This window comes from Mustela nigripes, chromosome 3 (genome assembly GCF_022355385.1).
Source record: "Mustela nigripes isolate SB6536 chromosome 3, MUSNIG.SB6536, whole genome shotgun sequence".
NCBI lineage: Eukaryota > Metazoa > Chordata > Mammalia > Carnivora > Mustelidae > Mustela > Mustela nigripes.
This window is the reverse complement of record NC_081559.1, coordinates 60,676,688-60,691,267: the sequence shown is the minus strand read 5'-3', so window position 1 is coordinate 60,691,267 and position 14,580 is coordinate 60,676,688. Positions and strand designations below refer to the sequence as shown.

Below are 14,580 nucleotides of genomic sequence, written 5' to 3'. Positions count from 1 at the left end.
GAAAGAAAATACTGGAAATAGTTACATTATATTAGAAATAGCAAATGCTTATCTCTTGTGTGTGAAGTTTCAGAAAATAGAGCTAGATAAATAACAGTAATGTATGACAAAGTGATACCTAACTTATGCGGTTTTCTTCATTTTGCACTGTCCCTTCATGTTCGTATTCTCTTAAATAGTCATTGATAGTCTGTTTGCCTTACACAGGCTTACGGTCAGTCTACCGGTAGCTTTCAAAAATTTTGTTCACCACACCTATTTTATGCTTTTTGGCTGTCAGTATTTAATGATTTGCCTCATTTCATAAGGCATTTCTCCATTCTGGTAAATTAAAGTATTGGATAGTGATTTTGAAGCTTAGCCTGAAACTCTTCACATAAAAGGCTGTTGGTTTTCTGAGCTAATTCTGGCAACTGATTGTGCAGTTTCTAAAGAGGAGTCCATAAAGATACCAGTCAGTAAACTGATTTATCCTAACCTGCTTTTTGGTACAGTTTTGCAACTGTGGATCAAAATTTTTTGATCCACCTAAGGAATACATTTTGAAGAACATGTAGTTTACTGTCACTGTTACTATATTGTTTTTTCATGTCTCTAAATTTCTACATTTTTCTACTCTTTCACATGTTAAGCCTTGTATCGTGCTCCTTATACTCCTTTACATTTCAAGCCTTGTATCCTGTTCCTTATAAGGGTGAATATGCTGTCCTCTATGGAAATCTTTATTTGCAGAAGACAGCTATCCAGTTAGAAATTTTCTGGCAGTTTTCCTCCCATCTTTTTGAGCAATATGATTCTGCCTAAAGATTTGAAATGCCATTTATGCAACAACATATGTAATGGCTGGCTCCTACTGTTGTTTACCTAAACCATATTCCCTGTATTACTGTATAAATGCATACAGTTATTTACAATAAGATTATGTATATATAGTTGTTTATGTAGATTGCATTTCTGACTTTTGTCATGTGTGATATAAATGACAATGACATTGGCTTACATCAAAAATCACTTAGCATTCGGAGATTGACACTAAGTTCAGAAATCCAGTATCTGTACCATGTTCACTGACCAAGTTTCCACGAAGAACACATTTAATAAAATTTGTGGCCAAAGGATGTCCTAGGATTATTGACAAATGAACCTTTCTTTTTTTTTTTTTAATTTTATTTATTTGATACAGAGAGAGATCACAAGTAGGCAGAGAGGCAGGCAGAGAGAGAAGAGGAAGCAGGCTCTCCGCTGAGCAGAGAGCTTGATGCGGGGCTTGATCTCCAGGACCCTGAGATCATAACCTGAGCTGAAGGCAGAGGCTTAACCCACTGAGCCACCCAGGTGCCCCAACAAATGAACCTTTCATGAAGGCTGATTTTACATTTGAAGAAGAGGAGAAAGAGTTGGACACAAGTTGGGGATAATTTTGACCCACAGAATCTACAGAAGCTTTTGGAGAATTCTTTATTTTTGCACATTTGGTATGGTTTGGCTCTTGGAGTTATGTGTGTATGTAGCAATAAAGCAGCTTTTCCTGGGCTACTAGAATGGAATCCCATTTTCTTTAGGATATTGGCTTCTGGCTGGAAACACAATAAGGAATTATCTTGAATATATATATATTTTTAAAGATTATTTATTTATTTATTTGACAGACAGAGATCATAAGTAGGCAGAGAGACAGGCAGAGAGAGAGGAAGGGAAGCAGGCTCCCTGTGGAGCAGAGAGCCCGATGCAAGGCTCAATCCTAGGATTCTGGGATCACGACCTGAGCCAAAGGCCAAGGCTTTAACCCACTGAGCCACCCAGGCCCGCCATATCTTGAACTTTTTATTTAGTCTCATTTTGCATCCTGGTGCAGACAAACACTCAGATGGCGAGAAATGGAAATACTTTGCCATCCAGTATTTTGCAAATGAAATTTAATACTTAGAGTGTGTTCATTTTTTAACAACTGATTTAATTGTTTTTAAGAAATATTTGACATTATTCATTTTTTACTCAGTGTTACCTTTTAATATTTATCATGGTTTATAAGCAGGTAAGATGATTGTCATATGTTTATAAAATGTGCAAGAATCTATTTGGTCTTTGTTTCACTTAATGAGTTTTAATCCTAGATGTTTTATGCAGAGTCATTAAGGTGGTTGTAAAAAGAGCATGTATTTGTAATCTTTAAGAAATCTCTCTTTTTGGTTTTTTCCTCCAGGTTATCACACAACATTTGATTTTCCCCGCCACTTACATTTATCATATAGAAAGAAAACCACACACATAATTCTACAATTGCCTAGGAACAGTAGTTGCCATGGCATTTTTTGTTTGATATACGGGATACAGCTGTCTGTATTTCCAAAAATATGACTTGTTTCATTCAGTAGGGAAATGCACCAGTGCAGCATAACAGAATATTATCTGCTTTCCCCTTTTAAGGCTTTCCCATATATATATAAATATATTTAGTGTTGGTAGTTTTAATCACATTTTCAAAGAGTCTTAATCACAAGAGCAAAATTAATGACCAATGTTTACAGAGCACTTACTAATATTTTGAGACCAGGGTACTAAGCACATTACTCATTTAGTGCTCTTGAAAATTCCTCTGAGCCATTACTTTTTAGGTTTCTGCCAGCTTTACCTCCGACCAAACGTAAGGAACTATGCTCATTATAAAGCTGTTAGACTTTAAAGAATAATACACTTCAAAGAATAACAGGTCATTAATGGAGTTAGTGTGGATTTTTCTCCCTTATCTACCAGTACACAAAAGTTGTGTCATTCTGAAGTACATACTGAATTAATAAAATATTTAAGATAATCAGTTTTAGGAATCTTCCTCTACAAGTTCCTATAGAATGAAGCTTACTTAGGCTTTCTACCGCTATGACATTTAGGACCTCATGGGTGAGAACATGCCTTTCTTTGGTAACCAGCATATACCAGAGACCAGGGCAGAGAAAAGCAGGCCTCTTTCCTGGAGCCATGGGGGTAAAACTATGGGGTCACTGGGGTAACACCTGCCATACAGCCTTGGCCCCCTTTCCAAGATTAACTGAGTTGATCACTGTTTGTTCCCTTGGTTGCTGCTTTACTCTGGTGGGGGCCATAAGTCAGTTAATATATAGATGTTCCCTACTCTCCTACCCTACCCCTGGACATTTTTTTGTTCTGATCACTGACCATGGAGAACCTTAATTACCACCGTAGTCTGTCTTTTTAACTTGATCCTGACCTCTGATTTCTCCTGATTTATCTTCTCTTTTTTCATCTGAGATGTATTACTGAGTTAGGCCCTTATCTTTGGACATTTAAAAAATGTCATTAGTAAGGGATTATCACTAATAAGACTTGGTTTTATGATATCTCAAAGTATTATAGTGTTGATGAAATGAAAGCACAGGTTGCCTTAGGGAGAGAAATTTTAAAACCTTGCAAGAGTATATAACCCAGGTTGAACAATATGTGGGTTTTTTGTTTGTTTGCCTGTCTCTGACCTACATGGAGAAGGGCTGGAAAGGAAGTATACTATGGTAGAAGCAACCCTACTCTGGCTTGAGAGAGAGTCTTGAGTCTACCAATAGGTCTCTTATCATAATTCTTCTCATTGCCTTCTTTGTCTTCTACCTTGAAGAACAAGCCATTGAACTTCTTTGTGGCTTAGGTTTCCCTCTGTACAATAAGATTTTGTAACTAAATTTCCAAAGGTCTCTTCCAACTCTAGTGTGGCCAAATTATTTTATCTTTCGTTATCTTTTAGAATTGGCCTTTAACAGATAAAAGTGCTTTGTTACGTGGATCTTTGGTTTGATCAGTATTAATCAGATATTGATGCCTAGTCCTAGTATTACTTCTCTGAGGATTTTTGAAACTCTAAAGTACAATAATGAAGTAAAACATGGATTAACTGGGGCGCCTGGGTGGCTCAGTGGGTTAAGCCTCTGCATTTGGCTCAGGACATGATCTCAGGGTCCTGGGATCAAGCCCCTCATTAGGCTCTCTTCTCAGCAGGGAGCCTGCTGCCTCCTTTCTTTCTCTGCCTGCCTCTCTGCCTACTTGCTATCTCTGTCTGTCAAATAAATAAATAAAATCTTTAAAAAACAACAACAACATGGATTAACTGACATCTTTCTCCCTGAACCTCTGACTGTAACACAAAAGTGAACCCTGGTGCTTTGGACATCAATAAAATGAGGTAGAGGATACAGAGTTTGAGGAAGATATGCTCAAGTTAATGAATTTGTTAATTGGAGGATGCAGGTGATATCATTGACTAATAAGGAATTTGAATCTAGACCATTTTGAGAGAAATCTAGTAACAAGCTTGGCCACCAAGAATCCTCTGAAGGGATTATAATTTTAGTAACCTCTAAGTGAACCCAGCTCTAATCTCATTGCTTGCTGTCATAGAATTTATTTCAGCAAGTTGATAGGGAACACCCTTAAAACTGGCATAATAGATGACTGCTTCCATAGTGTGGCTTTAAGAGCTCCAGGCCCTGATATTACTACCCTGTTTCTCTTTCCCCTATATACAGTAGTCTGGAACGGGACACATCACCTCTAGTTCCTGATAGGGGTTTTCTTCATCTACGTTGACCTAGACAGGCGAAGACTTTCAGTTCTGTCAATGAAGGATCTTTAAACAGGTTTATTGAAAGAACATGAAAGTAGGATATAGAAGTTCTAGATTTTAGGAGCACGTGCCATTTAAGGGAGGGGATGGGTGTGGAAGGAGATTCAGGGCAGCAATACAAAGATCCCTAGCCTCACCAAAATAGCATTTTATTTTAAAGGCTTCATGAAGAGAGAAACTGGCATATATGCCTTCATTCAAGTAAAAAAATGCATGTGTGTGTATAACCAAGTATAGTGGATATGTATAAAAGGCTGGACACCAAAACTTCTGTGAGGTAACCTGTACTGGTTGGAGTTTACAAGGATTTTTTTCTTTTTTCCCCTCATCATTGTATGTATTGTTTGTATCTTATAGGAGATTTTTGCCAATTTTATGATCAAATCAATAGTAAAAATGAATTCATTGTGATTAAAAAAAACTTGCCGGTACAACTTTGCTTATTTTGCAAATTCATTATAATACTTCATACTTCTATATTACATTTACTTTATTATATGTTTTGAAGTTTAAGAAAACTGACCTGTTGTTCAACTTGTAAACTTATTTTAGAAAGAATTCTTCCATCAGGAATTAAGAATTCAGACTTGGGGTGTCTGGGTGGCTTAGTTGGTTAAGTGTCTGCCATTGGCACAAGTCATGGTCCCGGGGTCAAGCCCTGCTTCCGGTTCCCTGCTTCTCTCTCTCCCCCTCTGGTGCCCCCTGTGCTTGTGTTCTCTTGTGCTCTCTCTCTCTCAAATAAATAAAATCTTAAAAAAAAAAAAAAGAGAGAGAGTTAAGAGTTCAGACTTGACCTTTAGTTAGTTAGGTAACAGGTCATGCATAAGGATATGATTCATAGTAAATTAAATAGTATGTTGTAATATTTATAGAGAATATTCAGGTTGGAGAAGGATAATGTGATTCTGGCATTTAAGGAAAAAAGGTGAGTTTTAAGAGTTTCAAGGGGTGGCCTAGGTTTTCTCCTCTAACCCATTCCTCTCCACGTGTAGAAATCATAAATGGAAATAAAACCCCAAAGCTTCTAACAGAAACATTTAACAATGTCCTTGAAGCTGGGCTACCGTATTTCTGTCCTTTGATTCAAATTTTTTTCTTATTTTTCTATTTGTAGTTTTTCCTTTACTCTTTTCTATAGAATCTATTGATTTCAGTGACCCACTTCGTATACTTCAACAGTGATTAATAAGTGATCTAATAACTTGTACAGAGCTAGGACTCAGTAAATCTACTGAATGCCATTCAATTCCATTTTCTTCAGCTAAATTTAGTTCCATTTTGAACCAGTAAATCCTGATCTGGGTGTGAATTCTGAGGGATTAAGTATCTGGCATGGTTTTCAACTTGACCTTGCCACTTTCGCTAGTGTTCTCTTCTCTGTGCAGTATTTTCCTTTTCACAGACTGTAAAGCTCAGTGATGTGCATTTCTGTTCAGGGTGCAGTTTTTGCTAATGGCAGGCAGACTTAGTGACTCTAACTAAAGTAAATAATTGAACATCTCTAATCATTAACCAAAATGTTTTACCCTAGTAAGTAGAAACTTCCCTGTGTTCTTATTTTGTAAACGCTTTGGACTTAAATATAGTTTAATCTCAACTTCTTTTTAAAAATTTATTTTGGTGCTGGAAGCTAAAAACCACTCTAAATAGTTTTTCAACTTTAATTCTTTACATTAAATTTATGAAATATTCAAATTTACATATTATACAAAAATTCATATACCCATCCCCAAGATTTAGCAAATTAGTGTGAAGTATTGTGCTTTTATTAAATTCCCTTGGGGAGGATAGAGCTGCCTGAGGTAACCAAGGAGGAGTTTTTACACACAGTGAATTACACACAATGAATCTGGCTTCCGCAGTGGACTAAACACCAGTTCCTGAACACTGGGCGCTGTGTTGGGGTCTTAAGGTTGATTATTATGGAGATGGACTCTAACAGGACTCTTAACCACCATCATTGAGGACAAAGTATAGTCTTCGAATAAGTACCTCCTTTTATCCATACTTTTCAATCTATGTAGGAACTATCATTTGCTTATTTTATTTACAGATCATGTTCACGTACTTAAAAGTAGATGAGCTGCATGTAACATCAGCTAATGTTTACGAAGCAGGTTCTGTATACTAAGCACTGTGCTGAGTTTTCACACATGCCATTTCCCATAAGCATCCGGACCCTTCTGAGGTGTAGGTGCTCTTACTTTCCTCACCTTATAGATGAGGAGCTGAACGCTACAGAGACACTAGATGGCCATGCTTCCAAGTTCAAGCCCTGGCAAAGCCCAAACAAAGCTCATTTGTTTGGTAAGCATTACACTAGGCCGCCTTCCAACTTGCAAACCCTCTAGAAGCCTCTCTCCAGTTAGACACAAACTCACCTTCAAAACTACCCAGTAGCTCAAGCCTGACTAATGCAGGGGTAGGGCGGTTAGGAGACTATTAGGCGCACACTCCTGAAGGGCACAGGAAAACTAGGACTTAAGCATGCAGCTTGGTTAGACACTGATGGCCTTGCTCGCCTATTTTCTTTCTTTTATTAAAAATTTTTTTTAGCCTTTCATTTGTTTTTAATGTTTCAAGTTTTTATTTAAATTCTAATTCACATATAATGTAGTATTAGTTTCAGGAGCAGAATTTAGTGATTCACCACCTACATATAACACCCAGTGCTCAACACAGCAAATGCCTTCCTTAATCCCTATCCCCCATTTAGCCCATCCCCCACCCACCTCCCTCCAGCAACCCTCAGTTTGTTCTCTGTAGTCTCTCAGGGAGCCTGGCTGGCTCAGTCGCTTAAGTGTCTGCCTTTGGCTCAGGTCATGATCCCAGGATTGGCTCAGGCATGATCTCGGGGTCTTGGGATCAAGCACTGTGTCAGGCTCTCTGTTTCTCCCTCTCCCTCTGCCCCTACCTACCCCACTCCCTGCTTGTGCTCTATCAAATAAATAACATCTTTTTTTTAAAAAGTCTTTTTTGCCTCCCTCTCTTTTTTCTTTCCCCTGTGTTCATCTATTCTTTTTCTTCACTTCTACATATGAGTGAGATCATATGGTATTTGTCTTTCTCTGACTGACTTATTTTGCTTAGCTGAATACCCTCTAGCTCCATCCACATCCACATCATTGCAAATGGCAAAATTCCATTCTTTTTTATGGCTGAGTAATTTAATTCCATTATACACACACACACACACATATACACACACACGTGTGTGTGTGTATATATATACATATGTATGTGTGTATATATACACACACACACATACTTATGCGCACACACACACACACGGACACACACCACATTTTCTTTATCCATCTCTCAGTTGATGGACACTTGGGCTTTTAACATGATTTGGCTTTGTTTACAATGCTATTGACATCAGGGTGCATGTGCCCCTTTGAGTTGGTATTTTTGTATCCTTTGGGTATATATCTAGTAGTGCAATTCCTGGGTCGTAGGGTAGCTCTGTTTGTAACTTTTTGAGGACCATCCATACTGTTTCCCAGAGTGGCTGCACCAGCTTGCATTCCCACCAACAGCGTAAGAACATTCCCCTTCCTCTGCATCCTTGCCAACGTCAGTTTCCCGTGTTGTTGACTTTAGCCATTCTGACCCATCTCATTGTAGTTTTCGTTTGCATTTCCTTGATGATGAGTGATGCTGAGCATCTTTTCATGTGTCTGTTGGCCATCTGTATGCCTTCTTTGGAAAAATGTCTATTCATATCTTCTTCCCATTTCTTTTTTCAAAGATTTTGTTTAATTATTTGTCAGAGATATATAGATATATATATAGAGAGAGAGAGAGAAAGCATGAGCAGGGAGAGGGGCAGAGGGAGAAGCAGGCTCCCCACTGAACATGGAGACTGTTGCAGGGCTCAATCCCAGAACCCTGGATTCATGACCCGAACCAAAGGCAGACACTTAACTGATCCACCCAGGCGTTCCTTTGCCCATTTCTTAACTGCATTATTTGTTTTTTTGGGTGTTGAGCTTGATAAGTTCTACATAGATTTTGGATACTAACCCTTTATCAGATATGTCATTTGTAAATATCTTCTCCCATTCTGTAGGTTACCTTTTGGTTTTGTTGTTTGTTTCCTTTGCTGTGCAGAAGGCTTTTATCTTGATGAAGTCCATATAGTTCATTTTTGCTTTTCTTTCCATAGCATTTTGTATGGGAACTCATGATGTGTTTACTTAAGCAGCTGTGGTGGTTTAGTGAATCTGCTTTCTAGAAGTTGTCCTTCTTGGGTTAGAAGTGCTCTATTCTTGTATGCTGGCTGCATATACTGCACCCACATTCCTCAGTATACACCACTTTTCTTGGTTACAGTCTATTTAGGAACACCTAGAACTTCTAACTCGAATGCTTCTTTTCCTCTTGGCTTTTACTCAAGAAAAGACTGTTTGCAGTAGATATAGAACATCCCTTTCTCTCTCCCTCCTTTTTTTTTTTTTTTTTTTAAAATATCTTATTTATTGGACACAGAGGAGGAGAGAGAAAGGAGAGGGAGCACAAAAAGTAGAGGGAGAAGCAAAGGGAGGGGGAGAAGCAGGCTCCTTACTGAGCAGGGAGCCCGATGAGGGGTTTGAGCCACCCAGGCGCCCTAGGACATCCCTTTCTCATGGTCCAGGGTCTCCTCTACTTTGGTCTTAATAGTGATGTTTTATTTTAATACAAAATAACTCCCAAGTCTGATTTATATTTACCTTACCTTTCCTTCTTAACTGATTATCTAAACTGATCATTCGTATTCCCTGAAAACTTCTGCCCTTTGCCTATCCTACATAAGTTGTTAAATTTACATTTTTGTCATAAACGTAGTAAGTCTTAACCATTAATTATAGCATGGAGTCTAGTTATGACAGGTCACTTGCATCTTTCTGGTACCACTCAGTGACAGTCATGCTGTCTTAACATTTTCCTTCCTGGTCTCTGTGGTTCCATTGCAGCTCTATAGTGTATGTCCATTTGTTTTCATGTTATACCTGCACAACAGGGTCAAGGGAATTAAATTCTGTAGGATAAAGTTATAAAAGATGTCCTCCTTCAAAAAGTTCATGTCTTTGCTCTGCTTTTCCCTCAGCTGCCTTCATAAATGCTATTGAAAATGTTTTAGTAAAACTAAAGTCTGTATATTTTGACAAATTTTAAATTCCTTATCCATAGAAATATAAATATCCTGTACAAAAATAAAAGTTTGCTTATTTTAAGACCTCTGGGGACATAAGTGAAATATGTGAGTCTATTTTTATTTTGCCTTTGAGTTATGGATAGGTTCATATAAACTTTGGAGTCTGCCATATAAATTCTACCCTTTAGTTTCTATACAGTATGTTTTATTATGACCAAAATTTAAGAGCTCTAACTCGTAGAAAGATTCTGTCATTTGAAAAATTCATGACTAATTCAAGTCATGACTGCTTTTATCAGGTAATAGAAAAGGCCAATAAATGACGGTGATTGGGAATCTGGCTCAAAGAGGAACACAGGTTTGCATCCTAAACCTCATGAAAGCAATCAGTCTAAGCACGGGAAACAAGTTTTCAGCGTGGACATAGGAGGAAAATCAAATGCTGCCCCAAATTTGTGCATTCAGCAGTTACTTATTGATCACTAACTATGTTCTTACCAGTAAAGTAGGTCTGTGAGAGAAAGGAGTTGTGCCTTGATAGGGCTTTATAGAGTAAATTCACCTGAGAAATAAAATGACATATTCTACAGCTTTTGATAGTTACATCATCATTTTGAAAAGTGAAGTGTTGCATTATTTAAGAAGAATTTTTCACCTTTTTCCTAATGACTTCTCAACTTGTTAATTTTATAAGATAGCAAATGAAAGTTTCCAAGCACAGGGATATATCATTAATCAATAAGAAGAAAACTTTATATTCTACTCAAAAGGATATTTAAATACTACTCATCCAGCTGTATGTTATAGTGCATTTCTTCTCAGCCCTTTATTGCCAAGAGTCCTTCTTCTGATTGTTTCAAAAGTCCAAATGGCAATTAAGGATCTGTGTCCACATCCACTCTGGAGGGGGACAGGGGTAGAGGGAGGGCCCTTAGGTTTAATCAGAATTGGCTGTAGGGACTGAATCAATCTGGGTTTGGGTGGCAGGTTTTAAGTCTTTCCTTGCTGGATTAGGTCTGGGTATATTAAGTGGAGATCAGATAAGGGTCCAGGATGGAGGCACAAGTTTGGAATTAATTGGCGTATGAATAATACATAAATCCAAGGGAATAAAGGAGATTACCAACCGAGTGAGCATAGACACTGAAGAGCGTGTTCCCAAGGACGGAGATGAGAAGGAACCCTAAGAGAAAATGGAGCATTGAGATCTGTGCAGAGTAGGGATGTGGTAACCTGGAAGTAAGAAAAAGAGAATTGTGAGAGTGTGGCCTATTCTGTCGAGTGCTACAGACAGATCAAATAAATGAGTTCTAAAAATTAACCACTAGTTTCGTGGTGGTGGTGATCATTGATGACTTTGATAGGAATAATTTTACTGGATCAAAAGTTGGGAAATATCTGGAAGTGTTCATGTGGGGGATGAGAAGTTGGAGACAAAAAAAAAAACAAAACAAAACTATGAACAACTCTTGGAAGCAGGTCAGTCATAAAGAAAGAGTGAGACGACGTGGCAGTGCGCCAGGGGGCGGCAGGTGGCGCTGAGGCAGGCCTGTCTTCAGGTCCATGGACAGTCACATGCCAGGCGTGTGAGCGCTGGCTCTGGAGAGAGCCGGTGACCTCAAGTGACCTTGCCGTGGGTAGACATAAATTTTTGAGATGTTTGTCATTAATACATTAGTACTAAAAAGGAAAGATTAATCGAGCCAGCTGTTTTAACGTACAGACATTCTTCCCTTTCCGCCTCTTGCTCTACATCCATATTTTCTCCCTATTTTTCTCTGAAAGCTAGTTTTTCACTCTTATGCTTATGGGTCCTCCACATGATAATTGGTTATTCGTATGCCATTCTTCCATCCTGGCCTAAGATTTTTGAGAAGGACCCTATTTTATTTTGCTGTGTTTCCATCTCCTAGCTCAGCTCCTGGCACACGGCAGATGCTCCCTAAATGTGTTTTGAAGGAATGACTCTTATGTTGCATCTCGGCATATGAAGTAGTCGATGTAAAGGTCAGGATCTTCCCGGAGTTCGCTATTCATTTCTAAACAGAGATCGTGTCTGGTCATTTTGTTTCCCAGAGCCCGTGTGGAACAGGCATTGTGAGGACCGGCTCTCTGCAGCTCAGCAGCACATCTGCCGGCAGTTCATCTTTGAAGAGGACAAAGCGAAAAGCACCTTCCCCACCCTCCAAAGTACCCCTGCATCAAAGTGATGACAACAGTCCCAGCACTGGTAACGTGTCTTTTCCCATTAACATTACGTGTGCATTAGGTCTTATTTCAGACAGTCAAGTGATAGAGGTTATAAATCAGGTCTTCTTACTAAAAGATGATACTTACACTAAGGCTTTTTAATTAATTTTAATAATATTTAGATAGCCCCTGATTATTCTCACTTAACTACCTTTTAAAAATCCGCAACATTAAAAAAAAAAAAAATTGCCTGGCTCCCTGACCCTCAGATTGAGTGTGTGGTCATCTGTGAATCTCTTCAGGACACTCTCGTTCCAGGATTGACTCCCTGTAGGAAGGGGGAGCTAAGTCAATTTTAGTTGCTTCAAAGCTGGATGGTGAAATGGCTTCTAACAAAGTTAGGGCTATCTCTTCCCAAATTACATACACATGAATTAAGCTACTAAGGGATTACTATATCTGTGACTTGTTTGTAAGGTGTACTGCTTCTGTCTCCCAGTCTTGCAGGCAGGATGCACAGTTCCTTCGGACGGTGTTTTGGAAGCATACTCTCCTGATGGGCTGCCCAGCCCAGGTAGGACACCTTTACTCCACATCACTTAGTTCCTGGAAAAAGACATTTCAAGGTCGTTGAGGAATGAATCTAGTTATAATTCTCTGTCTGTGAAAGAGACACAGATGCTTTGACTCTTCTTTCGCAAATTTTACATTCTGAAACGAAAAAATTTCCACCCTGGGTTGAGTATGAAACTGACAGGACTCAAAATTTTAGTTTTGTGATAGTACCGAAAGAACTTTCCTTATGCCAAGTCCAGTTACTAACATGTGTCATTCCTCCAAGAGGAATGACACACGTTAGTTAGGAATGTACCTTAGTGTGTTCAGAAGAAACTTACACCAGTGTGTAAGGTACCATTGTTTACACAACTGTCGTAGGTATGAATCTGATGTACATAGTGTCCTAGTTAAGCGGTAAAAATTTGTTATCTTGAAGTATTTCCTATTATATGGTGTCATTTTGGATTCTTTAAATAAATGAAATGCCAGTAAAAATTAACTTAATACTGTTTCCCTATGTTTTAATAGTAGCTATTATAAGAATAAATATGGTAAAATTTCTTAATTCTTAGACTTAATGTTAGCTATAAATGAATATGAAAGACTAATGTCTAACCAAAAATAGAATATTACTCTGTCAGCACTTTAGCATGGGTATAATTTTATAGGTATGAAAATTGCTCAATAGAACCCTATCTAGTTTTTATAATTAATGTTCATAAGCACAGGAGAAACTCAGGAGCACCCAAATGCTCCTAAATCTTTTAATACTTAGGTGATTTTTAGGAATTTGAGATTTTGACCCATATTATATAAGAATTCTCCTGTCCTCTGTGATTAAGAACATTATTCTTATATAACTAGTCATGACTTTTCTTATTTCTTAAGTCTTACCCAGAATAATATCAATGATACCTCAGGTTTCTGGACCTCCAGCACCTTTGAAAATACTATTTCATGCTATAGTCTCTTCATTTGCTGTATTTGCAGAATTTATTTGTGAAAGATAATGGTCTTTAATATTTTGTCTGTCTGCCTTTTGTAATGCATTTTGCATGCCTTGACTTTCTGGAAAAGCTCAAAACATGTTTAAATTTGCTGTTTAGAAATCCTTTGTCAACTGAATTAATGTTAAACCAAGTACTATAAGATCTTTCAACTTTGAAATGTACATGTTAGCATAATACATCATGTCAGTTAACCATAATCCTGGTATATTTTTCATGTTCAAAATCTTAAAAGATCCCAACCATCTATATATATTTGCCAACCTCATTAAAAAACCTAAAGTAATATTTGTATTTATGTTCAAATGTTGAAGTTGTTCTCAAATAAAACTTCACAGTAAAAAAAAAAAAAATTCCTTTTTTTTCACAAAGGAATTTTATTTATATAATATCAAACCATATATGTGAAATGAGAAGATTCAGAAGTATTAGAAAGGAGGTGTGAATGCTATTCAGACTTTGCTTGGTATCTATTCCCCCCCCCCCGCCCCCGTTAGCTCTTCTCGTTTAACACATGGATAATTGTGAGCTAATAGATCTGATTTATTCGAAATGCTTCTTGTTCTCTGCTTGCCTTAACTCTGTTGACTAAGTGCCATTTCCACAGATTTTACTTCTTTGGCAGACTCCTCCCTTGGCCCCGGGCTCCCCAGTCACGAACACTGCACTGTGCCCAGACTGCTGGATGAACCCTCTCTCTCTGAATGCCCTGGAACGCCTGAGGCGGCCGTAACATCTCTGACATGTAGGTGGCTGGGCCTTTCCTGCCTGGTGCTTGGTTTAATGCAGATTAAGATTATCACCAGGTCAGCATTTCATTACTTGGCTACCCTTTGTGTAAAAAGGTCTCAAAGAAATACTAGTTTCCTCCTTTCACTCAAAAATTCTCTTATGGGTTTGGAGGTTATGATGTTTTCCCTAACCAGATGAATATGACAAGGCCTAAGATGAATAAAACAAGTGGTTCTGGAGGACTTCAGCTTTTCTTCTATTAGGCTTTCTGCTTTTTTTGGCAAAACTCTGAACTCTGTATTTTCAGTGTTCAATTTTATGAATAT

The 14,580-nt window shown here is 38.1% G+C and overlaps 1 protein-coding gene across 7 annotated transcripts in view; it reads left to right on the top strand.

The window, feature by feature from the left end:
* The window catches only part of COBLL1 (cordon-bleu WH2 repeat protein like 1), a 169,806-nt gene that overhangs the window by 135,306 nt on the left and 19,920 nt on the right, over positions 1–14,580 (top strand). For 6 of the 7 annotated variants that reach the window (XM_059394087.1, XM_059394085.1, XM_059394089.1 and 3 more), the window contains 3 exons: positions 11,844–11,997; positions 12,457–12,531; positions 14,130–14,267. In XM_059394087.1, the coding sequence (XP_059250070.1) occupies positions 11,844–11,997; positions 12,457–12,531; positions 14,130–14,267 (367 nt within the window). The remainder of the gene's footprint in view (positions 1–11,843; positions 11,998–12,456; positions 12,532–14,129; positions 14,268–14,580) is intronic. The other variant, XM_059394086.1, reaches the window with a different exon arrangement.